The sequence below is a fragment of the Euleptes europaea genome, chromosome 14 (genome assembly GCF_029931775.1).
Source record: "Euleptes europaea isolate rEulEur1 chromosome 14, rEulEur1.hap1, whole genome shotgun sequence".
Classification (NCBI taxonomy): domain Eukaryota; kingdom Metazoa; phylum Chordata; class Lepidosauria; order Squamata; family Sphaerodactylidae; genus Euleptes; species Euleptes europaea.
In genome coordinates this window covers 41,762,975-41,790,562 of record NC_079325.1, presented here as the reverse complement: position 1 = coordinate 41,790,562, position 27,588 = coordinate 41,762,975, and the positions used below count along the sequence as shown (strand labels likewise).

Here is a 27,588-nt window from a genome sequence, read left to right as displayed (position 1 = left end):
TTATGAAGTTATTTCTTGGAGAACTTTGTTGACATTCCCAATCAGTGAAACATTGTATCTCCAGAGCGTTGTGTCCTTAATGAGTGATTCTCTAGTAAGACTTGCTTGTAGGGGTTCTCGACAATGATAGACAAGAGCAACATCCATCGGGACTTTAATGCTGTCCCCGTACGCATGGAGAACAGAGTGGATGGATGTCTGAAGCACTTTCCTTGGGTCAATGATCATTTTCCGAGGATTGAAGACGTCTTTCCTGTCAGGTTCCCGAATGACGTGACTCAGTATATTAACCCCAGGCACTGCGCTCCAAGAAGAGATGTTGAACATGTTGGTGGGTGTAAATACAGTTTTAGGGAAGATGTGATTTTCAAAGAGGAAAACACCAGCCTCTGGATGTTGCCTCTGAAGGTTCTGCATCATGGTTCTCCAGTCCGCATATTTCCTTGGTAGAATAATTTCATCCATGTCATTTAGCAGTACATATCTGCTCCTGAACATGTTGCGATAGACACAGTCATTCAAGGCTGTAATTTGCCCATAGTAGCCAATGTCCTTGGGATCCATCGAATGATGCCAAGAAGAAGAGACCTTGAGGTATGAATCAATGGGCCAGGGGATTATCTCAACAATCCCTTCTGAAATATAAAAATCCAGCACTTTTTCCATCAGTGGGCTGCAGCTGGTCTTGTAGATGACCACTCTGCCCACCCCGAGGATTTTATACATCTCCATACTCTGCACAAACTGCAGGACGTTGTTGTACTCTCCAAACATGGCGGAAATGCAGACTGTGAATTCCACAAGAGAACCTTCATGATAGCGGTTTCTTATTTTAAAAAGTGGTAGCTGGTCAGGATTACCTGAATGAGACCAATGTATTGACATATAACACGGTTCCCAGTCTTCTGGTTCCAGACAACGCAAGTCCGTGGCACCATAAGGGAAGTCAAATCTATCAGAATGGACATCAATTTCAGCCTTCGAGATGTATATTTCACCATTGGATGAGTGGCAGAACCAGCAGTAAAGTTCCTTGACGTCTTTGTGGTGGGCTATTGCAATCACTCGTGCCATTTTGTTCTTTCTGTTGTCAAAGTATGGAGCGATGATGAAGGTCCTGTTATCTCCTAAGGGTGTGATGGTGTTACTGGTGGGAATCCCTCGGCAGAGGTTTTTCTTTATCACCGGCATGAAAGAAAATTTTCCATTCTGGATGTAGGAATAGGTCATTATTGACATGAAGGTGACAATATAAGCGATGCCAGTCAAATATGATTTTATCCCACAGTCAATCATTTCGGGCATCTTTACAGCTGGCCGGTGAAAAGAGATCAGACAGCTGCTCTGTGGAGAGATGGAAAAGCACACCAGAGAATCGGGGAAGAAACATTAGTGCTGTTCTTGACCCCATGATATGCTTAGAGTGCAGGTTTAGAAGAACAACTAAAAAAAAGGTGCGACTTGTCACTTGAACATGTTTTTTTTAAAAAAACATTGTATTGGATAATTAAGGAAGGGATGTAATATGTAAATTAAAGGGAAGTGAGGCATAATATGTAAGGAAAGGGGACAGGGAATGAAATAGTATTGTGGGATGCTAATGAGGAAACGGCCACATCACAACCCTTAAACTGGTACAAAACCAGTAAACATATGGAGAGTACATAGCCTCACATAAATGTGCTTGTGGCGTGGGGTCACCGATATTTGTAATGGCTCCTGCTTTCATGACTTTAACAGCACAAACATTTACCAGATGATAACCTTCACATCCCTGCTATGAAAATCTTTGCTGATTTCTGCGGACAAAGCCATCGTTCAGAGCTCAGGAACAGTAAACTTCCATTTCTTTTTCTGGTAAGCTGGCAAGCTTACCTGTTCTGCCGGGTGATTTAATTTTGGAAGCGTTTGTACTATCAGCATCTGCCCTGTGTAAGACTCGTTGGCAGCAAACGGCTTGAGCTTTTTGAACACCGTTGCTCTTTGGCCAGAAGGAATGCCGCACTGAATAACACCCCCAAAGAGCTTGTTGCTGTGAGCTTTTTTTCTCCAGGTGGTAGGTATCTGCTGTTTCTGCACAACAAGGCTGAGGTTTGCAGATAAAATAACCTTCCTCTCTTTACTATAATGTTGAATGTTCCAATTAAAATGTTGAACTCCCCGCCCTTGTCTGAAGTGGCCGATACATACTGAGCTTCTTAGAATGGCATAGTTTCTGGCTCTTTCTCTAACATGCAATCTGTTTTATTCCTTAACTATATTATTCTTTTAACTAAAATCAAAATATGTACTTTTAGATTTTCTAAATGTACAAAGCAGTTGAACTATAGGGGACAAGTTATGCATAAGGCATTCCACGTTCTCAGGACAATACGGTAAGCTTAAATTTTATAAGGAAGGAAGCATTGCGTATGCTTCAAGGTCATCTGAAATTTCAGAGTTTTTGCCCAGAAAAACCACTATTATTTCCCATACACAGCATATTTTTCCAGAAATTTGCCTCAGTACACTGGAGTACTTTTCTTCTTATCAATACAATATAATACAAATACATTTAATGGCATAATACAGTTTAAAAACACAAAGTCAAATCAGGTTAGAAATTGGGATGTAGGTCATTCCTTGGTGTTATATAGTCTGTCTTCTGACTGAGTTCCCATTGGGTAGCAGCTATCAGCAGGAATCTAGCCATGTTTCCTGTGATTTCATGATCCTGATCTGCTAGTAGATTATGAAGCATTACCTTTTTGTTTGAGGCAAAGTTTGGGGCAAGGTTCAAGACTGAGGGTTTTATGAGTTTTTCTCTTGTGGTGTCATATAGGTGACAGTCCAGGAGAATGTGGGACACATTTTCGCTTACCATAGCCAGCTCTCACCGTTCTGAGATGAAGGATAAAAACTGAATCGGAAGAGGAGCTGAACTCCCAGCACTTCTGACTTCAAGTAGTAAAGTATGATCACAATGGCTTTTAAAAGCTTACCCGTCAAGTAACTTTACACAGTTAGCCATTACATGCAAATCGTTATAGCACAGAAACCTATAATTCAGCTATTTACAAGATTGGATAAATACTGCACTAAATTCTCTTCATCTATACATATTTAAGTGCCGTCAAGTCACAAACAACATATGACTACCCCAGCAGTCCCCTTTCAAGGCAAGTGAGATGCAGAGCTGCTTCACCACACCATTGCCTTCCTCTGCAGAGTCTTCCTTGATGGTTTCCCATCCAAGTACTGACCCTGCTTAGCTTGCAAGATATTATGAGATTGGGCTATACCATGCTACTTTCCCTCCCTCTTCATTTTTAACACCCCTAAAATAAATGTTTCGGATCCCTTGGCTTAAATTGTATGGGTGTTTAAAGAAATATAACATTACCAAACTTGGGCATGTGATTCACAACATAGATCACAGATTAAAAAAATCACACACTCTCCATATATATACTACCTAAAATTAATTTTGAAGAGCCCCTAGTTTAAACTGAATGCGGGGTTGAAGCTTTCACACACCAGGAAAAGTATAACATTAACAAACTTGTGGATGGGATTCACAACAGTAATGTTATTTGTCTTGAAGATAAGGGTAGTGGGCCCAGCCAAGGTTTAGTATTTTCAAATTAGGCATTTGGTCTCTTTAGTTCTGGGACTTCAAACGAACATGCAAAAATCATCTGCCTGTGTGTGATGTTGCATAATTTAAGAAGGAGAGGAGCTTTCTCTTCTGCCTAGTCAGTATGGCTAAATTATGACAACAAAATACGGCTACAAAAGTCAGAGGGGGAAAGATCTAGGTTTTGCTTTCTCAGAAATGGTCTCAGAAAATACACAATGTGGTTAAGGCTTCCTCATTCAGTCAATAAGAGAGTCTAAGATTCTCTGTTGATGGTACCTTGCTCCAGAAAGGTTAATCCGGATTTAATACAAGCCATTTCAGATGTGGAAATTATCTGCTCTTTGTGCAGACTTATTTATTGATCTAAAACATTTATTAGCCGGAAAATCTCCGATTAGGACTGCCAATAAAAACTCAAGTCAGTCAAATGCAGTCCTAAATAACACCATCTTCAATGGCCTCCTGAAGATCGATAAGGAGGCTGCCTGTCTGCTTCCATTATTGGTGGGGTGACCTCATACACATTATTGTGCTCAAGCCACATATGTGATTTCTAACATCACAAATATAGCGATTTGCTTCTTTACTGAACTTTGCTCAAATTAACTGTCAGTTTTCCGTAAAACTGGCCATCTTATTCCTTTCAGTTGCTGCTAAAATCATGGGGGGAAATCTGGAAGGGGGATGTGGGGGGGGGGAATCACACACACCCTGTAATTCACAAATGGCTTCTCTAAGTTTCAGACCTAGCCAAATCTGGCACCCTTGTGGACAAGATTCTTTTTGGAATGAGATTTTCAGTTCTTCAGGTTGGTAGGAAGCGAGTCCCATTTACTGATTATTGGAATCATCTCCCAGGATTCAAAGGAGCCTTTTCTTGTTGTCCTCTAAGGATATGTACTTTATTGCTATATTGCAACTGAGTTTTTATACAACAATTTTGTTTTAAAAAATCACTACACCTGCACAGTTGTCCATCACATGGAAAGCTTGTCAGACATTACTACAGATACATTATATGCCCCACACTAACCTGATATTGAGACGCTTCGCTGGAGTCTTTTAGCCGTTATCCTTCCTGTGTACATTTGAAACAAAAAACCATTCCATTTATTTACTAGCTCCTTTGACCAAAGGTCTTGAGCTTAACCATAACAATAATACATAATACAACAACACATAATCAATTTACAACACCCAACGTATACTTAAGGTTAAAACACAGTAGAAACAATTACTAAACATAGCATCACTAATACCATAACAATATATTCCCCCTGAACCAGTCTCATTGAAATCACAAAATCTGTTTCAACATTCAACTCGTAGTTTACGTGCTTGTTTTATTTTGACGTTTGAGCGACATCACCTCCGCCAAAAATCTTGCAACAGAACTAGTGATATCAGGATGAATATCTCCCATTATGTGGGATATCACCCAGGACTCCAAGGGAAGTTTGTATTTAGACAATATTGGGGTGATCCAACGCAACCGAGGAGCTGACCAGTGCTGACAAAACAATAAGAGATGGTGTAAAGTCCCAATATCTCCAGATTTACATTCACAAACTCGATCTGAGTATGGAGTTTTCGCAAAACGACCTGACATCTCTGCAGTTGGGTAAGCATTTAATCTGGCAAGCATAAAGGCACGTCTATGGCTTGGGATTGTCAGCAAACTCACATAAGAGGGCACGAACTCAGGAGGGGGAATCCCCAGTGCAAGGGTAGAACATACGCGCCTAGCGCGGAATGTAGTGCTAACACACTCAAGATTTCTCACCCTTGACCTTACTAATTTAAGTGCTTCAGAAAAGTTTAAGTTGTTAAGAACTAATGGTGGAAGGTCAAGCAGTACCAGTTTACTATCTATATGTCTTCCCCACGTCCCTCTGTAGTTATCTTCCTTTAATCTATGTAACAGGCCCCCTTGGATGTTAGGAGTTGAGTAGAGAACCTTCAGCCTTAATTTGAAGGCAGCAATCCAGGCCCTAGATTCAAAAGAACACTGTGCAAGTTCCATTCTAAGTGCCGTTCCCGCCACACACTTTGGAGAGCCTGTCAAACGCCGCAGAAAATGTATAAGTATATTGTCAACAGACTCCGTGATTTCATTAATCCAAATGGGAGCTCCAAATAGAAACTGAGGGATTATTTTGGCATTGAAAGCTGTAATAGCCATAGGAACATATTGGCCTCCCCTGGAATAAAAGAATCTTAACAAAGCATTCGAATTAACTTTGGCAGTTTTATTTGCCAAGCTAAGATGAGGTTTCCAAGACAAATTTTGACTAAAAGTAACTCCCAAATATTTAAATTGGGACACCATCTCTAATTCACCCCCCTCAACTTTCCATGGATTTCGTTTTACTTTGATCTTCTTTGAGAAAACCATTACTTTTGATTTACTATAGTTAACTGATAGACCCTCCTGGTTACAATAATCAATAAACCTATTAATAGTCTTACGAAGGCCCACCTCAGATCTAGACAAAAGGACTGTATCATCCGCATAGAGCAAAATGGGAACCTCATGACCAGCTAATATTGGTGCATGATAAGCTGTCTTTTGAATAAACGGAATCACATCATTAAAATAAAAATTAAACAGCATGGGGGCCAAAAGGCAACCTTGTTTCACCCCCTTTAAGAGGTGAATACTATTAGTAAGTTGGCCTTCAACTCCACAACGGACCTGAGCGGTAGGGTTCTCATAAAGCTTAAAAATCAGCCAAAGTAATCTCTTATCTATGGTTGTGGTTTTTAATTTAGCCCACAGTCGGCCTCTAGGCACTGAGTCAAAAGCTGCCCTTAAATCCATAAAGGCAACATACAAAGAGCCCCCTGAGTATGAAGAATACTTATCTGCAAGATGATATAATATAAGACAATGTTCCAAGACAGAGGTGCCTTTCTTAAACCCAGCTTGTTCCGGATGTATTATTTCTTCAGTTTCTAGCCAATTCGATAATTTTGACTGCAAAAAGGCTGCATATACTTTACCTATTGATGAAAGCAAACTAATAGGACGATAGTTTTTGGGATCGTTTTTTGGTCCTTTTTTATAAAGTGGCACAATTATTGCATGTTTCCATGCTGCGGGAATATCTCCTGTGTTATTTATTTGCGTGAAAAGAGAGGCCAAAATATGGCTCCACCAAGACAGATTTACTTTCAAAAGGTCAACCGGAATTAAATCAGGACCTGGAGCTTTACCTGACCGAAATTGTTTAATTAAGGCACTCACACATTCAGGGGAGACCTGTGGCCAACTATCCATTTGGGGGGGTTCAACCAGTTCCTCATCCAAATCAAAACCAGGGACCGTTACAAAATTAGAAGTAAAGTATTTTTCCCAGATCCCAGGAGTAATGCATGAAGGGATACTAGCCACCGTAGAGAGTCCTCTATTCACTAGATTCCAAAAAGTCTGGGTTTCGTTATTATTTATTGCTGAGATGAGTAATTTCCAGCATTTATATATGTCCAGCTGTTTTTTAAACTTTATCAGGGACCTAAATGACTTCTTTAGCCGTATAAGATCTAACAGATGTATATTTGAGCTGGTATTTTTATATAAGCGGTGAAGAGATCTTATTTTTTTAATACTTTCTCTACACTCACCATCAAACCAGCTATTTTTACGTTGGAATCCTCGGGACGATGATGGTTTTGAATAGATTGGTTTAAAAAGGTTTAAAATATTAGTTAACGATTCTATCATCTGCACCGTATCCCTCTGTTTAAAAAATTCAGTAAGGGCGGACCGACATTGATTTGAATGCATAATATTCACTACAATAGGAGTTAACTCAGGTGACCATCTAACGGGCCTCAAGGCCTTTCGTCCTTGTAATAGGTTTGTTGATAAACTGGGGAATAAAAAACAATCAGGAGACAATGAAAGAGTTAATTGTAAGGGAAGATGGTCCCCTCCATAATACTCTCCTATCTTAAAATCGTGAATTCGCGGTAGCAAACCTTCTGATACTAACATGTAATCAATCACACTGGCCCCTTTGAACGTTACACAAGTAAAATCTCCTGTGGGATCAAACTGCCTGTGCCCATTTAAAATTACCAAACCTTGATTCACAGCGCACTCAAACAATTGTTTTCCTGCAAAATTAACCTTAGAATCTTTTGAGAATCTCTCACACAAATGTGGGGGGGGCAGCTCCGTCGTGGGCCAAACTAACCCAGCTTCATCATTGGTGCCAATACGGGCGTTAAAATCACCTGCTACCAATAATGGAATTCTGGGATATCGCACAGTGATCTTATCCAAAAGGGATCCCAATTTGTCCCAAAGAATCCTAATGTCATTTCTTGAGTTTAGTGGAGGGAAGTAGCTTGTAATAATTATAAAAGAGAACCCTGGGAACTTCAGCAATAAAACAATTACAGAATTAAAAGAAGGGATCAAAGTTATACTTGTGCAATTTAAAATTGAAGAAACCAAGCAAGCCAACCCCGATTTGGGACGACCCCGGGTTGGACCAGAAACGGCATCTACAGTATAAACAACATACCCAGGTACATCAATAGTATCCCTAACCCAAGTTTCTTGTACCAGAATAATATGAAAATCCAACAAATAGGTCCTGACACCAGGATCTCTCAACCTGTTACACCAACCTGTAATGTTCCATGATAAAATTTTAATATAGGGAGGTGGTGGCGAAAACAGTCAGTCTGATAGAGGGGCAGATCCCATAGTTCCCTGACAGGGAGCTGAATTGGACTTAGTATTTCTATTATTGATTAAAACTACTGGTTCTAAGGGGATGTGGTTTGTCGTTTGGATCAGAGGATCTGTTATTTGAGGGAGTTCATCACTAACTTTAGGAGGGAATACATGAACTTGGGGGTGTTCTATTTTTGGATCTGTTTGTACCAAACTGCCCTTCCTAATATCATCGAGCGAAATCACTAAGACTTTAAGTCGGTTTATCAACTCATCTTGTTCGCTAGGAGGGAGAGCACCAAAAGATGATAAAAGAGCAGACTCCATGTCCTCAACTGTTCCAGAAGTTTCCAAGTTTATCAATACCTCCTTTGATTCAGATATAGCAGGGAGTATAATTTCAGGAGTTATAGGAGTTTGCAAGTTCACTACCTTACTAGGAGAATGCAAATGGACAACTTGCATTAAATTTTCTGATCCCTCTGGACTGTCTTTTCTTTGAATTGTTTTATTATTTAATTTATTTCTACCCACATTTTGACATGGTGCTTGGGGATTCAATTTTACTAAAGGTTGGATTGTAGGATTTTTAAAATGTCTCTGAAACCTGACCCCATATTTAATAAATTCATATCCGTGAGCAAGCACCTGGGATGGAATGCTGCTGGATCGAAAGTACAAAAGAAAATGTTCATGTCGCAGGGACCCAAAAATCCGTTCTACCTTAATAAGATCTAATGCAGATGGGTTAGTTTTGAGGAGAAATGCCAGATGATTTGTGGCCCATCGCCTTGTCGACCAATTTATATGTCTTCCTTGATAAGGGAAGACATTAACAACAACACATTTAGAATCATAAATTAGTGACCCAGGGCCTTCTGACTTTCTATCCAGGCCTTCCAAGTACATTTGTTGGTTAGGTCTCAATTCCAAAACTCTGCCTTTGTCCATACTTCTGGACGAAGACGAAACAAAAAACCCAAAATAATATTTGAATATGTATAAAGACGAGATCTGCTAGTCTTCGAGGGGTAGAAGAAGAAGAGTTGTTTTTTACACCTCACCTTTTCTCTATCTTTAAGGAGTCCCGAAGCGGCTTACAAGCTCCTTCCCTTCCCCTCCCCACAACAGTCACCTTGTGTGGTAGGTGGGGCTGAGAGAGTTCTACAGATTATAGATCGCCTCTCTTAACCACTACACAACGCTGGTACCATGACATTCTCAGTTGTCATAGGGGGTTACCGCTTTATGTATTCCCACCGATGTATTAAGAGTTTGAAAATGTTATAAAAAATACTGTTCGCACTTTGTTTGGCCCCTTTAGCTGTGAAGACATCTTCCAACCATTTTTTAGCCGTGGTATCCAAAAACCCTTTTAAAGCGAGGTTTTTTTTTATAACATTTTCAAACTCTTAATACATTGCTGGGAATACATAATGCGGTAACCCCCATAGAGTAGAGCCTTCTGGAATGAAGGTTGTACAACTTTATAATAGCAAAAAGTTATCACTTTATAGCTTTTTGCCATCAAGTCACAGCTGACTCATGGCGACCCCATGGGGTTTTCAAGGCAAGAGACATTCAGAGGTGGCAGAAGTAGCGACCCTGGTCTTCCTTGGTGGTCTCCCATCCAAATACTGACCAGGGCTGACCTGCTTAGTTTCAGAGATCTGACAAGATCAGGGTAGCCTGGGCTATCTAGGTCAAGGCATATTCAAGCTACAGAGAAATATTTTGCTTGAACTCACCTTGTCTGTGGAAACCTCTTCTTTTATAGGAGCAAACAGCCAAGCCTTAAATGTACACTGCAGAGAACAAGCAACTTTCAGCATAACAAACTATTGCAAATGAGCACTCGCAAGGTGATAATGGAAACCAAATCACCCTTCACACCCATAATTTGCTACATGTACATATGGCCTCCAACTTTATAGGTGGTGCAATATTTAAACCAATCTTTATAACCCTCCCAACCAGCAGCAAGCAAGAAAAGATTATCTCTACCTCTGTGTTCCACAAAAGTTACCATTTCCTCATATTCAACATTTCTGAAAGGGAGAGGAACAGGCAAGGCCATTTTTTTCCCTGGGGCAATCCTTCTAAATCGGGGTGACATTTCAGATGGAGGTGAGGATGGCAGATTCCAGGGATAAACTTGTTATTGAATTCCACATTTTAGTTTGCACTTTTGTTGAGAAAGTATGTGGATCAGGGCCAAAGTACTGGGGAAGGGACTTTTAGAAGGGAAATATAAGAAGATCCCTAGATCAGAGAGGTTATGTCAGTGTGGAACAGGGGAATTGAAACCATCGAACATGCATTGATATGTTGCCCATTCTACCACGAAGTTAGATCAAAGCTTATTTCCCCCCTACTTGGCAAATTACCTGAAGAGTCAGTTGAGCTTTTGGCAAAGAAGCTCCTATTAGGAGAAGACCTTCAGCTTACGCTCCAAACTGCCAAGTTCTGCGCCGTTGCTATTAAAATACGCACAGCTTTATTAGAGTATGATTGTTAGAATATTTCACAGTTTTATCAATTTCAAAACGATAATTTTAACCAGGGGTTGCTTTTATTGATCTTATACCTTTAGATGCACGGGCAGCCTGTGATTCTGTGGTGCAAAACTATTAGGTCTGGAAATTTTGATGTGGTGGCACGTGATTGGTCAGTCTACTTATTAATAAACTTGACTTGACTACTGGGGAAGGGACTTTCCTTCCACACTCTTTCTATGAACAAAACATCCCCTCCCTGTTGGATGTAAATACACTCTCCTCTGTGACCAGATTTATTATCACAAAGTAGAGATGACGCCAGGTTTAAGAAGCAAAGGGAGAAAAAAGCTTTTTTTATTTTGCCAGGCAAAAGAGGAAGACATTTCAGCCCTTTTCGGGTTCAAAAGTGAAAGTCTCCTAACAGACTCCGCCTAGTCCTCATATTTATACTTCTCCAGAGTTCTTTGTTCTAAGAGGATTTGAATATCTCCTCCTCTCAAATCCACCCTAACTCTGATCTCATCTTTGTGGTCACATGCATATGATCTCATCTGTTATTTGGTGATATCCTGTTCCAGATACGAAAAATCACCTGCTTTGTTCAGTTTAAGTTAGACAGGACTATTTTCTACTGACTTATATAAATAACCACAGCTTATAAATATAATAGAAAAATAACATTTTTCTAATATGCTAGAATTAAATTAATTAAAATCTTACACATCCCACAGTCCCCCCTCATGATCAAAATCAAAATTATTTTGAATCTTGATCATTCTATTATATTAACTTGCAATTTTAAAACAATAATGTAGACATAATGTTTCCCTAGCCACTTTTTTTAACCCAAAGGACCAAATAATACATCAAAATGGCTTTCTAAAAGAGTCTTAAACATCTACTCTTGTTCTTTAGCTAACAATTGTGCTCTGGTTTCCAAGTTTTTTAATCATAAGTCTTGTTGATTTTTGAATAAAAAATCAAGTTCGCCTGCAGGTTCTACCAACCACTTCGAGCCTCTTGCACGTGGACTCTCGCCAGCTGCTATGGTGTTGGCTGCCACGACGTCATCTACCGCCCTTCTGGTCTCGACCTCACACGGTGGTAGCGCTGCTTTGCATCTGGAATAGTGGACCCAGCCTCCCTTTCCATCTACCTTTACTGTGGCATTTGCGGTGAAAAGAATTTGGAACGGACCCGTCTACCTGAGCTGGAGAGTAGTATGCTTTTAAGATTCTACAAACACCCAGTCTCTTATTAAAAAAAGAATGGACAACAGAGTCTAGGGGGAGAGGTTGTACAACACAAGCCAGTTTTTGGGTTTCCTTCAAAGCTGCACTTAAAGTTTTTATATAGTTTTTTCATATATCTGTTTCCAACCTCTTTATTGGGTGTTCTCTGATTCTAAAAATGTTAAAAGAGACATTCATACAGAGCCTCAAAGGGCAACAACTTGTGTGGCCCCCGGGCTAATGTACGGATGCGTGTCAGTGTGATAGGCAATACATCTGACCATTTTAAATTAGTTTTTACACAAATTTTAATTAACATCTCTTTTTAGGGTCCGATTCATTCTTTTTACTGTCCCTGATAACTGGGGTCACCAAGCCATGTAAAAACTATATTTTATTTTCATTTTTTTTAGAACTGTTTTATAACTTCCCTAACAAATAACCCCCTCTGTCTACATATACCCTTTGATATGTCACATGTTTTTGTTATTTGTTCTGCTGTTTGATAAATGCCCTTTCCATTGTATAATTGCAAGAATATTTTTGCTAACCCTGTTTCCTCTAGATGACTATTCTAGTGTAATTGTGTGAGGATGTGTGTGATGTGTACCCTTAGGCTTTTTTTTAACCACCCCCCTCTTTTTCTGTAGTCCCTACTTTTGCCATCCAGTTTCTTTTCTTCCTCAGTGTAGAGCGCTGTAGGGGGCAGTGTAAAAACTGGGGTTAAAGTCATTACCATATCACAGGATGTTGATTTTGCTGTAGTCACTTTTGCCATTTCATCAGCTCTGCAATTTTCTTTGGCCTCCTTGGTATGTCCAGTTTGATGTTATTGTCACCTGTAACTAAATATTGTCCAAAACCTGTAAAATCAAATTTCCATGCTTTACAGCTCCCCACTAGCTGTCAGGACTCCTCGTTCTTTTCAGATGTATTTATATGCTTGTACAACTCCAAAAGCATCTGCTTCAAGCACTTTGCACTCAGTCACCAGGCTGTATCCACTCTGCCTTTTTCCACTCACCACTCGAGAAGATCCATCAATCCAAATTTCGAGATCTGCGTTGTGGATAGGCTCATCCTTGAGGTCTACCCGTGCCATGGTGCACATATCTACAGTCTGTAGACAGTCATGGTGTTCCTCCAGGTCAGTTGTTACAGGCAGCAGACTAGCAGGAATTTAAACGGTTATAAGGTTCATATGTGATATCATCTCTACCAATCAGTGAGGCTTTATATCGAGACAGCCGTGCATTTGTAAGCCACTTGGCTCCTCTCTGTTGTAACAAAATAGTCACTGCATGAGGGCAAAACACTCTGATTGGATGTTCAATAGTCAATTTCTTTGCTTCCTTCACAGCCAGGGCGGTTGCAGCTACTGCCCTCAAGCATGGAGGCCACTCTTGTGCCACTGGATCCAGCTGTTTTGATAAATAAGCTACAGGTCTTTCAGTTAGCCCACAAGTTTGTGTAAGGACCCCCGCCATGCAACCCTCCTTTTGCAGGTCAGGGATACCCAGAGCTGGTGCTGTCATCAAAGCTTGCTTCAGCTCTTTTTACTTATGTGCATTTTCAGGTTCCCACTGCAATATTTCTGGTTCCTCATCATGGCATATTTTTTATCAAGTCTCTGGTTAGTTTACTATACTCTTTTATCCACTCACGACAAAATTTCAATATTCCCAAGAAGGACCTTAGCTGTTTCTTAGTTTGAGGGAGTGGCATGCGATAAATAGTCTCCTTGCAAGAAAATAAAAGATTTTGTGTTCCCTGTGTTATTTTGTGTCCCAAATAAATTACTTCCCTTTGGGCTACTTGGAGTTTTTTCTTTTGAGACCCTATATTCTTTCTGTCCTAAGAAATTCAGCAATGAGATCGTTCCCTCTAACACCAGCTTCTCTGTTTTTGCAGAGATTATCTGGATTCTTTCACCCCAGGAGAAACAGGTCCTTAGAGTTGGCATCCAGTGGAATGCTAAAAAGGCATTTTTCAAATCTGTCACACTAAACCATACATGGTGTCCTAATGGGGTGTACAGGAAAGTGTGAGGATCTGACACCACTGGATACCCATGTTGAACAATCTCATTAATTTTCTTTAAATCCTCAACTAATCTCCATCCTCTTCTCTTTCCTTTTCTACCTGGCTTTGGCAATGCCAGAATAGGGATGTTGTCTCCCATTTGTCAGCAACTGCTGTACTACTGGTAATTTTAACTGGCATTTACGCTCCCAGTCAAAGGTTACCTGTATGGGTGAAATGTTCAACTGGCCTGCATTGTCATCTTGCACTTACAGCATTCGTTTACAAATTATATATATATATATATATATATATATATATATATATATATATATATATATATATATATATATATATATATATATATTTATTAGTGCAAAATAAATAATACCTAAAGCTATTAAGGCTGAAAAAGCCTTCCTTTTCACCCTGATTTGAATACCTTTTAAACCTTTTTTTATTAATGATGCCACTTTTATGTTATAACAACATAAAAACAGAAAAACATAAAACAAAAAGACACTGTCCTTCAATGTTACTCCTCTGAAGATGCCCGCCACAGCCGCTGGCGAAACGTCAGGAAAGAAAATTCCAAAACCACGGTTACACAGCCTAGATAACCTATGAGAACCAATGAACTTTAACCGTGAAAGCCTTCAACAATACCCTGGCTTTAATTTGACTGTGTTTTAAAACACTTAATATATTAACATGATTTCTCTGTCCCTGGAGAAAACAGGCACCCAGCATCACCAATATCCATCTCATTGAATAACCATAACTATCCTCTCTCTTTATAAACCCTTCTGCTTCCCTCTCAAAGTCTCTCCCAACCATACATCCTCAGCCCTCTTAAGCCAAAACACTTGCCCCTTCACAGCACACTCAAAACATGCTCTAACTTTCTCATAACTTACTTATTCCCTCATATTAATACACATTGCCTTTTCACCTTGTAAGCATTTCCAGTCTGTTTCTTTTCTTATAAAGTTTGATACAGTTCACAAGACTCTGCTTTCCAAATTCCAAACACTTTGACTTGGCCCCTCCTCCTGCGTTCAGCAAGAGGGCTGGTTCAGTCAGAGTTAACTTAAAATTCCATTTTTTTTTATTTTGTTTCACATTTTAAACTTCAGAGAAAGAAAGGATCTTCTGTTAACAAAACAGTGTTGCTGGCTTGATTTACGACCAGTCTGATAGAAAGAAGAACAGAAACACTTTGAAGTGGAGAAAGGAGGGGCATGGGGGATTCTTCTTTTAGCCGACACCGTCCATTATCCCAGGCTGGCCCCATAAAAAATAAACACGTTAACATTTGTTAAATAACCATATAACCCTTTATAAAATACTTCACAGAAAGAGGGAACATAAAACAAAGCTGGACAAGACAAATACAAACACAAAACTACTTTCCCTTTTCTAGGCATTTGCCTCTTCCAGTGCCCTGGAGGCAACTGAAAAAATTCCGGATCAGCACAGGATTTCACAATCCCTGCTCTGGCTACTGCTTTTCCCATTGACAATAATAGACCATTGGCTGAATCCTCTTACAGCCCCCGTTACCATTCCAACTCAGTGGCGTCCCACTGAGCCCCTTATCCATGGTGGCGTTGCTTCTGCCTTCTCCTCTTAGAAGGGTTTACCTCTAAGAACTGCCCCACCATTTAGGGTCCCGTAATTCCTTTCCGCGGTTCCTTACCTCCAGCCCGTTGCTTCTCCTGGGTCGGTTTAAAAGTGGGACTCTGCAATTGCACTCACCCCCAGACGCTGTGTCTGCCAAGCTTGAGGATCAGCGAAATCGCCGGGTGCACCTGTCCTACAAAACTTCGACACCACTCATCTCTGGGCAGTTGACAACCAGATGTCCCCTGGGGTGCCATAAATCTGTTGGATGTAAATACACTCTCCTCTGTGACCAGATTTTATTATCACAAAGCAGAGACGACGCCAGGTTTAAGAAGCAAAGGGAGAAAAAAGCTTTTTTTATTTTGCCAGGCAAAAGAGGAAGACATTTCAGCCCTTTTCGGGTTCAAAAGTGAAAGTCTCCTAACAGACTCCGCCTAGTCCTCATATTTATACTTCTCCAGAGTTCTTTGTTCTAAGAGGATTTGAATATCTCCTCCTCTCAAATCCACCCTAACTCTGATCTTATCTTTGTGGTCACATGCATATGATCTCATCTGTTATTTGGTGATATCCTGTTCCAGATACGAAAAATCACCTGCTTTGTTCAGTTTAAGTTAGACAGGACTATTTTCTACTGGCTTATATAAATAACCACAGCTTATAAATATAATAGAAAAATAACATTTTTCTAATATGCTAGAATTAAATTAATTAAAATCTTACACATCCCACACTTCCACACTCTTTCTATGAACAAAACATCCCCTCCCCAGAATGCAACTTGTCGGGAAGGGGGGAAAAGACAGGCGATTCCTGTCTTTTTTTCTTTACCAGGAAACCCCCAAACAGCTCAGGATAAGGATTGGAAACAGCGAAGGGGCAGAGTGTAAAAGAAAAATTGTTTCGTATTTCTATGGCATTGATCCTAAACCCCCCATTGCAGCTGCTTTTAAATGCTAAACTAACGATCAAATTTATTGTGTAAAGCTAAAGGCCGTCACCATCAATCACAAAGAACATAAAACATATATCATAAATAACATAATTAAAATAATCCCATCTGAAAGTGCTTATCCTGTTAAAACATTTCACCCTTCAGATACAACTTTCACCTGCATTTTCTTGGCTGTCAAGGCAAACAATGACACACTGTATAGAACGGATGAGTCAGTGTCCGAGAGAAGAAAAATCAGCTTCTCTGTTCCCAAGAGTTAGGCCCTTCAGGAGCAATGTAAGAAATTTGGCTCTAGGCTCTGGGTAAAGAGGGCAGGACTGAATATGATGGGCAAATCCTCTGGAACTGGAGCGCCACAATGACGTAAGTGTTAAGCGAGCAGTTTTGGGGAGCAGCAACCATCAAGCAAAGCTGTTGGCATGGTCTGGAACTAAACAGATGTAAAGGCGTTTCTGAGGTTATAAAGGGTAATGCTAGACAGGTAGGAGGCTCTGACGTGGTCCCTTTTAATCAATTTGAACCAGAGGGAAAATGTTGGAGCTGGAGATTGTCACTGCGCTACACTTGAACACCCAGCCCTGAATACTGGTACCTGCCATTGAGGCACTGTGGGTATCATCTGATATGGAGCAGCAGCAGAGAATATTGTTGTAGCAAGCTACCCAGGTAGCATCTTACTGCACCATTATGAGACATTGCTAGAGGAATAGACTAGTAGTGTCATTCCTTGGCTTTCTCTAGTCAGAGAGCAAACCAAGTTATGCCCTCGTTGGAGCTGCTGGGCTATTCTCTTTTAAAAAAGATATTTTGAATGGATTCCAGTTTTGTGACCAGGTAATCATTCCAGCCCCAAACCTCCACTCTATACCGAAGTCATGGAACAGTCTTAATCTAGTATAATTTCAGAGGTAGGTCTCTCAAGAAACCCCCCTTTACGCTGTAAAATTCCAGAATAGCACCTATATGTAGATCTAGTGACTGTTGTGTGTGTGTGTGTTAAGTGCCATCAAGTCGCTTCCAACTCATGGTGACTCTGTGAATCAATGTCCTCCAAAACGTCCTATCAATCAACCTTTATTGCTCATTGACAAAGTCTTAAGCATTTACATTGTACAACGGAAGCAGTTTTACAGACACAGAAAACGCCCTATCGTTAACAGCCTTGCTCCGGTCTTGCAAACTGAGGGCCGGGCTTCCTTTATAGAGTCAATCCATCTCATGCTGAGTCTTCCTCTTTTCCTGTGGCCTTCAGCTTTAATTAGCATTATTGTCTTTTCCAGCGAGTCTTCTCTTCTCATAATGTGGCTATTACCTCAAGATATTGAAAGGTGCTATATCAGTTTACTGGGGGTGAGGCATCTATGGTTCACTTAAATTTACGAGGCCTTTTTCTACAGATCATCACTTTGATCTTAGCATAGTTAATATGTAAGGCCTCTTCTCTGCAGAAGTTGCCAAGCTTTTATAGGATCTGTTTAAAGCCAGTGTGTATGAGAGAGACACCACCAGAACCATGTCATCAGCGTATAAACGAATCGATATTTTACAGGAACCTAAAGAAGATGAAACAAATTCAAGACCTGATATAATTTAAATATAAATGAAAAGCAGTGGGGCTAAAACACACCCCTGTTTTACCCCTCTGGTAATTGGGATCTCCTCAGTTAGGGCGGCTAAGGTGCCCACCTTTTTCTAAGGAAAAGGGGAAGACCCAACAAGAGATGGATCGACGCAATAAAGGAAGCCACAGCCCTCAATTTGCAAGACCTGAGCAAGGCTGTCAAAGATAGGACATTTTTGGAGGACATTGATTCATAGGGTCGCCATGAGTCGGAAGCGACTTGACGGCACTTCACACACACACACACACACACACACACACACACACACACACACACACACACACGATGCCCACATTTATTTTAGCAAAAAAAAAAATCGGGAGTTCCTGTAACATAAAAGTATGCCCCTTTCAATGTTTGTACCTGCCAATTTCAGCCAAAGCCATTTTCTGTCAATTGAATTAAAGGCAGCTTGTTAGATCTACAAAAGCCATGTACAAAGATTTGATGGACCTCTGGTGCTTTTTAGGGTTAGGTGGTAAAGAGTAGGCAATGATTGACTGCACTTTGCCCTTTTCTAAAGCCTGTTTGCTCAGGGTGGTTGGAAGACTCCCAATCCTCCAATTTGCAAAGAACATTCTTACTACATACAGTTTGGAGGCTATATCCAACAAACTTATTGGATGGCAGTTATGAGGAAGCCCCGCTTATAAGCGATGTTCATATTTTTTAGTTTATCAGCAAGGAACATTAGATTTTACACTTCTCCAATGTTACAGGGGATAAACCAGAGAATACCTATATTGTCATGACATCAATCTATAGGGGGGTTGATCTTAAGACTACTAACAAAGAATCCCTTATTTGTAAGCTACCAAAGGCAATGATTATGTCCTTATGGACCTTCCTTTTTCTAACAATTTCAGAATTTGAAAGTTTTCATTCCCTCTTCCTCCCCACAACAGACAACCTGTGAGCTAGGTGGGGCTGAGAGAGTTGTAAGAGAGCTGTAACTAGCCCAAGGTCACCCAGCTGGCTTCATGTGTAAGAGAGGGGAAACCAACCTGGTTCACCAGATTAGAGTCCGCTGCTCATGGGGTTTTCAAGGCGAGACAAGCTGAAGTGGTTTGCCATTGCCTTCCTCCACAAAGCAACCCTGATCTTTCTAGGTGGTCTCCCAACCGAGTATTGGCCATAGTCAGCCCCGCTTAGCTCCCAAGCCCTGATGAGCTCAGGTCAAACTGGAATATTCAGGCTGCTAGTACAAAGGTAATAGAGCCCCGTGGCGCAGAGTGATAAGCTGCAGTACTGCAGTCAAAAGCTCTGCTCACGACCTGAGTTCGATCTCGAGGAAGTCGGTTTCAGGTAGCCGCCGGCTCAAGGCTGACTCAGCCTTCCATCCTTCCGAGGTCGGTAAAATGGGTACCCAGCTTGCTGGGGGTAAAGTGTAGATGACTGGGGAAGGCAATGGCAAACCACCCCATAAACATAGTCTGCCTAGTAAACGTCAGGTTGTGATGTCACCCCATGGGTTAGTAGTGACCCAGTGTTTGCACAGGGGACTACCTTTACCTTTTAGTACAAAGGCAGGGGTGGTTAAACCTGCAAGCGTTGCCCTTTTCCTGACCTGGAAAGTCCTTGGAGGCTGTTATTTGTTTTCCCACTGAGTTCAATAGTTGCTTCTTGGGGCCATCAGGATGGGGGAGACTTAACCATCTCACCTCTTGTGTTGTGATACCAATTTAATCAGGCCTTTGTGCCAGATCTTTACGAAAAGGACTGCTGGGTTATAAAACTCCAGGATCATGTGTAACTAGAGTTGCCAGCTCTGTGTTGGGAAACACCTGGAGATTTTGGGGGTGGAGCCTGAGGAGGGTGGGGTTTGGGAAGGGGAGGGACGCCATACAGTCCACCTTCCGAAGCAGTCATTTTCTCCAGGTGAACTGATCTCTGTCGGCTGGAGATCAGTTATAATAGCAGGAGATCTCCAGCCACCACCTGGAGGTTGTTAGCAATGTATCGAAAAAGTGCAACAAAGTGCAAAGGCGTGTAACAAGACACAGCTTGTATACAAAATACAATTATATATGAAATACATCTTGGGATTTATCTTGTTTTATTTAGATGTTATTTCTTTAACATACCCCTACTAGTAAGTAATTAACATCCAATAAGCACTTTTCAGCTGTTACTGTGCTCGAACGCTATTTCTAGTTCCTCCACAAATTTGTAGTAGAGAACGTCTCTCATTCTGACGTGTGAGCTAGCCTCTGAGCAGTACACATGTGAGTATTTTATATATATAGAACACTATTGTTCAATGAACTATTTATATGTAAAATTTGTTTAAAATATACTTAAAATGTTTTAAAATTTTTGCTGTTAAAACTATTCTGCTGTAAGAAAGTTTTTTTGAGATTACAAGTTATATAGTAGTCCTCATATGATGTTCCCTTAATATATAGCCTATTCCGAGGAAGATTAATAATCGAAACAGGAAGATTACCGGATCCCTGTATTCCTACACTCTTGATACAGGTCAAGGGAACTCTGCAACAGCTCTTTTTGTCCAAGAACATATGCTATAAAGCAAACAGGTGGATAGCCCTCGAGGCACCTTTACTAGGTTCACACTGTGAAGCAAAAGGACCATATTTCTTGGACACTTTGGTATTTTTGTACTTTTGTATTTCATATATAATTGTATTTTGTATACAAGCTGTGTCTTGTTACATGTCTTTGCACTTTGTTGCACTTTTTCGATACATTGATAACAACGCTCACCCTTGCATATCATTTGTTGTTTGGCCATTCGGTTGTTTCTTATTTACTACCTACATGACAACAGGCTAACTTTGTATTGAATCCGCCACCTGGAGGTTGGCAGAACCCTATATGTAACAGAAACCTGATGTACTTATTTATGGGCATTGCCCTTGTAAATCTTCCTAGTACACACACCATTTCTCAAATATAAAATGGTCCTGAGGAACAGCTATTTGCCTCCCTAGAGGGGCATGCAAGTATTAATACTGGTCCTGTATATTTTTCCCATGAAGGAAATAGTGGCTTCCTGGGACTACTTCACCTCAGAAAAATAATATGGGAGGGGAAGGCTTAACCCCCTGTCCCTTCATACCTTTACCCTATTGGAAATGGGACCCTGCATCTGCTTTTTAAAGAAAAAAAGCGGAGGCTAATCTGGTGAACTGGATTGGTTCCCCCACTCCTACACACGAAGCCAGCTGGGTGACCTTTCACACACTCTCAGCCCCACCTACCTCACAGGGTGTCTGTTGTGGGGAGGGGAAGGGAAGGTGATTGTAAACCGGTTTGAGTCTCCCTTAAGTGGTAGAGGAAGTCGGCATATAAAAACCAACTCTTCTTCTTCTTCTAACTAGTAGTGTGCATGGCTTGTCTTGATTCTGCTTTGAGACCATTTGACTCCCACTGATCAGGAGAAAAGTGGGATGTAAATATTTTAAATAAATTATATATGTAATTTTTTTTTTATTCCACTGAAATCCTGAAAAGAACTGGGGCGCTCAACTGCTCCAAGGAGCAGAGCACAGTATAACACGATATTAAACTAATTTTATTTTATTACCATAGATGGTACTAACGACAACAACAACAAAGTTGCAAATAAACCAGATTTCAGTGACGTTAATTTAAAAAAAAAAAAAACCCACAGGCAACCATCCGTAAGCATTAAAACAACTCGGTGAATAAATTAACAGATGATACAAGCAACCATTTTAATTCATTGAAAACTGACATTTATTATTAGAGGAGTCAGCCCACCATAGTCCCATTGTGGCCAGCTCGCTTTCCCCCCCAGGGTGACTTTGGGTCCACCTTGCTTCCTTTCTGAAAGCTGTCATGAGAGTGAGGAGTCTGTGGAGATGGGGGGGGCGTTTATTGGAGAGGCTGGCCCTTCACTTCCATCCCTGGAAATGACCACTACAGCTCCGCGGGACTTGCCGCTTGCCCATCTTCTAATCCCTCAAGCAACAGCTGTTTCAACGCAGGAACTTCTTGCCAGTCGCAAAGCCTGCTGCATAATGGCCTTTCCATTAACCTTGCACTACCAAAATGAATGTCAGGCCCGGCCTCTCGGCCTTAGCCTGACATCGCTCCTCACAGGCTCTTGCTCCGAGCAGGCCAGGGTTTGGCTCGGAGTCAAGGCCCTGGTCACGTGCTCCTGGTCCTCATGCCTTTGTACAGTATCAGTATCCTGCGTTCTATGCTCAGTATGGTATGCCGATCCTGTTTACCACGATCACCCCAGCTGCATAGCCATGTTATGTCTGCCTACCCTGAGAAAGCTTGTCATGGATTGCAGCTGCCTGTGTACCTTTGCCTATCCATCTTTGAAGTCTGCCTTGCATTTTAACCATGTGCCCTTGCCTTGATTCCTCATTAGTAGCCTTGTCTGCCCAGGAGGCAGCCAGCTTCTTACTTTGTCTAATTTTGCTCCTAATAAAGCCGAAACTGCTTCAGAGCCTTTGCCTGATGGGTTTTGCTTGAAGGTTGCTAAGGACAAACTTCTGAGTCTGACAATGATGCCCTAGGGTCAGGGTTGCCAACCTCCAGGTGGTGGCTGGAGATCGCCTGCTATTACAACGGATCTCCAGGTGACAGAGACCAGTTCACTTGGAGAAAATGGCTGCTTTGGAGAGTGGACTCTGTGGCATTATATCCCACTGAAGTCCCTCCCCTCCCCAAACCCCACCCTCCTTAGGCCCCACCCCCAAATCTCCAGGTATTCCCCAAACCGGAGCTCCATTTCCCACGGGCTCACAGACGCTAATCTGGTGAACCGAGTTGGTTTCCCCACTCCTACTCATGGAGCCAGCCGTGTGACTTTGGGCCAGTCACAGTTCTCTTAGAACTCTCTCAGCCCCACCTACCTCACAGGGTGTCTGCTGTGGGGAGGGGAAGGGAAAGAGATTGTAAACCGGTTTGATTCTCCCTTAAGTGGTAGAGAAAGTCGGCATATAAAAACCAACGCTTCTTCTTCTTTACATGTGCATTCCCCAACAGAGGGGCCAATTGGATAATGCTTGGTCTCAAATTAGTGATGTTCACAAAAAGCCATCCCTTGAGGATGAACCAGGCATAACAATTCCATTAATTGTTCCCCGAAGCCATTTAAAGACAGGAAAATGGCATGACAAACAAGGGTTACACTAATCCCTCCTTTCTCACTGTCCTCTGTGCCCTGACTGAACTAAAAAAACACACATGAGAAATGCCATTCACAAAAGTTCCCACCAGCACGTGTGGCTTAAAATGGTAAAGGTCCCCTGTGCAAGCACCGGGTCATTCCTGACCCATGGGGTGACATCACATCCCGACGTTTACTAGGCAGACTTTGTTTACAGGGTGGTTTGCCAGTGCCTTCCCCAGTCATCTTCCCTTTACCCCCAGCAAGCTGGGGACTCATTTCACCGACCTCGGAAGGATGGAAGGCTGAGTCAACCTTGAGCCGGCTACCTGAAACCGACTTCCGTCGGGATCGAACTCAGGTCGTGAGCAGAGCTTTTGACTGCAGTACTGCATTTTACCACTCTGTGCCACAAGGCTCCTTCATTCAATTTGCAACGTGTGGCCTAGTTCTCAGTTAATCCACTTCAAAGAATTGTTATTGGCAGTTCTTGCCCCATCTACCATTCTGTTAGAAACCATCTGCCTGATATAAAAGATAAAGAATTATTGGTTTGCATTAAGACAGAATTTGAATTATAAGTAGAGAGGCAGGTGCACAAGGGAACAATGCGGGGGGCTTTGCTTCGATGAATGATTTAGAGAAGAAAGGTCAGAGAACAGGAATGGATTGGGGAGAATGGGGACAAGAACACAATTATGCCTTTTGCAGCTTTTAATGCTTGCATTGTGAAATCTGATACAGTAACCATATGCTTTCTCAAAATAATTTCTCTATGTAGGAGAGAGGCAGTTGACAATTGCTGGGTTCGACCCCCAGCAGAAACAGATGCAAGAGGAGCAGCTTCTGGGCTGGGCGTGCTGGGTGGGCCAGCTAAGTGGGCTGCAGAGTGGCCAGGCAGCCAGGCAAGTGTCCAGGGAGCCACCAAACCAGCCAGGGGAGAGGCCCCACATTCAATTTGCAACAGATTCTGTCGTAGATTAACTCAATACACCTTACAAGGTTACGCGTAAGGGTGTGCGAGAACACTGCAACACCATTTGTTTCCATTTTAAAGAAAAACATCTTTGTAAGTTTTGTACTGCGGAGATTAAAGTACGTAGCAAATTAAAAAGCAAAGACGCAGATAAAAGTTTGAGCTTAAACTACTGGATTTCAAAAGTGGAGAAACCTGATGGCTGTTTTGTTTATAGGAAAGGATCGTTGCTAAAGTACTATGTGGTAATCTGATTTTAATCTTGATAAGTTTTTTATATCTTATTTTATTTGAATTGTTGTATGACTGTTACATATAGTATTTATTGGTCTTTGACCGCAAATAAAATCATTCATTCATCTTTGTAAAGAGGAAATTTGGAGTGGAGAAGCAGCAGATATGGGACAAGTTAAACACACCTTCTCGGCTCCTTTTCAAGCTGCAGCCGTCTTTAAAAAAAATCTATACAATTAATCAGATATCTTTTTTTGGGGGGGTAAGACTTTGCGACAGAACCTATGCACTTATTTTTTAATTAGATAGAACAAAAACTGTAATATAGCTATAGATCTAATAGCCAACTATACCCCGATCTGTGAATATCTAAGGATTGGACCCATTTATGCAGGAGCCCCGTGGCGCAGAGTGGTAAGCTGCAGTACTGCAGTCCAAGCTCTGCTCATGACCTGAGTTCAATCCTCACAGGAGTCAGTTTCAGGTAGCCGGCTCAAGGTTGACTCAGCCCTCCATCCTTCCGAGGTCGGTAAAATGAGTACCCAGCTTGCTGGGGGTAAAGGGAAGATGACTGGGGAAGGCCCTGGCAAACCATCCCGTAAGCAAAGTCTGCCTAATAAATGTCGGGATGTGACATCACCCCATGGGTCAGGAATGACCCGGTGCTTGCACAGGAGGCCTTTACCTTTTAAATTTTTTTTCAGTAAACTTGGGGGACAACCCAGGTTTGCAGAAAAATCTGAAAACTAAAAAAAAAAAATGTTGGGGAATGTAATTCCCCCTAAGTAGGGTTGCCAACCTCCGGGTACTAGCTGGAGATCTCTTGCTATTACACCTAATCTCCAGCTGATAGAGATTGGTTCACCTGGAGAAAATGGCCACTTTGGCAATTTATGGCATTGAAGTACCTCCCCAAACCAAGCCCTCCTCAGGCTCCAACCCAAAAACCTCCTGCCAGTGGCGAAAAGGGACCTGGCAACCCTATCAACAGGACTAAATAATGCTTTTTTATCTATCTGTGATTATACATTTTTATCCCACCCTGTCTCCAGAAGGCAAAAGGCAGGCCTCCCCTACTGTATCCTCACAATAACTCTATTAAATAGGTTCTATTAAGTAGAGTTAGGGTTGCCAACCTCCAGGTACCAGCTGGAGATCTCCTGCTATTACAGCTGATTGCCAGCTGATAGAGATCAGTTCACCTGGAGAAAATAGCCGCTTTGGCCATTGGACTCTATGGCATTGAAGTCCCTCCCCAAACCTCGCCCTCCTCCGGATCTGCCCCCCAAACCTTCCACTGGTGGCAAAGAGGGACCTGGCAACCATATGGAAGAGTGAGTGGTGGTGAGGCAGGGGCAGAGGGCAGAGGGGCAGGGGCAGAGGGGCAGAGAGAGCGGAGGGGCAGAGAGAGAGAAAGATGGAGCGGGAGGCAGAAAGAGAAAAGGAATGACAGTAGATGGACAGAAGGTAAGAGAATGGGTGGGGGAGTGAAAGAGAGAGACTGAGAGAAGTGGAGGAGGGAGATGGGAGGAATCAAAGGTGGGGGAAATGGCACGGCCACTCCCACAAGCTTCTTGCAGGTCTCCATTTGTGTCAGCTAATTCTTGAGACTGTGTAAATTGCAGCAGTAAGGGATTTGAGGCTGGACTGGAGACCCTCATTCAAATCAGTCAGACCAGCAAAGGCCATGTCTTGATCATGAACAAGCATGGAACCAAAAGGTACATCCAGGATTGGGTCCTAGCACTCCCTTCTAAGTGCTGCATCCTGTAAATACTTTCATCCTCTGCTGGAGAAAGTTTTCTGTCTATTAGGTTACACCAAATAAATAAATTTAAGGGTACATTTCACAAGCAGTCACCAAGAAACACAGAAAGGCAACTTCTTACACAAGATGTAGGTAGTGTGCTTCTTTCATATTAAAAAATTCAGTGGTTTGTGGCAGTGAATTTTAATGATTTTCTCTTGGCCAAACTGATGTCACAGATTTTGCTTTTCTGAAAAACACACACACAATATGAGTGGTGATTAAAATTATACAACAGAAGGTGCTATAGAAACGCTCCATTGTTATTTAGATCAAGAAACTACAGAGTCTCTATTAAGATCCTCCAAAAATGATCTAAATTGAATCGGTGCTATATTGGTTTTCCTCCAGTTAGTCTGCCAAAAAACACAGCAGTTATTCAATCCATTTCTCCCTTCACCTGTTTAATTTCTATCTACTCACAGTCACCTTTGATGCTTTACCATAAAGTATCATCCCCTGTGGTAAAAGATTGAACGTACACAATGGACTTTACAGAGTCACAGTAATCCAGCTCATGCCCAAACTCGACTTCCTTTCTTTTTGCCACGGCTTTCTGTCATGTCAACACTCAAAGGTTAACAGGAAAACATGGAACTTCCGACTTCCTCTGATCCATCTACAACTTTTCATCATTCCCCTTATTCTTTCTAATGGTTTCTCTTGTGCATCCCTTCTCCCTGTAATTACTGCCACACAGAAAATCATTTGCCAGCACAATTAACATTCTTAAAAGGTGCCCCAGATAGTTGGGATAGGTGATGTTGCTGGCAGATTATTCCAGAGGTAAAATAGTATGCTGGTTGAACAAAGTAATCCAATTTACGTGACCTATCTTCACCAGGTACCGCTGGACTCTGCAAGCTGACGTAGACAGGAGCAATAAGTGGAGTCACCCTTGTGAGTGCCACAAATTTTGCCCAAACTAACGGACCGTCCTCTTAATGAAACGGGATGGAAAAAACCCAGAAAGAGAGATGTGGATGGAATTATTTTTCCAATCGAGCCAACTACAAAGCATACACATACCAGTAGGCCAGGCATATTAAAGATTGTTCCGTTCATCCCGATAACACATGTCATTTCTTTGCAAAGGCCCTTCAAACACTGGAAAGACAGAGATCCATGATGATCAGCTTTTGTAGAAGAAAGAAATGGCTTCTTGCTGCTGACTTCATTGGTCATCTTTGTATCTCATAA

At 41.6% G+C, this 27,588-nt stretch overlaps 1 protein-coding gene across 1 annotated transcript; it reads right to left on the bottom strand.

Moving 5' to 3' along the window:
• On the bottom strand, positions 1–27,573 carry LOC130486839 (uncharacterized). Its single transcript, XM_056860139.1, has 4 exons — positions 27,418–27,573; positions 10,055–10,111; positions 1,876–2,004; positions 1–1,344 (listed from the first exon to the last, which is right to left on the bottom strand). Exons 1-4 carry the CDS (start codon positions 27,571–27,573, stop codon positions 1–3), a joined length of 1,686 nt encoding a protein of 561 aa, XP_056716117.1.
• Between the last annotated feature and the right edge of the window lie 15 nt (positions 27,574–27,588).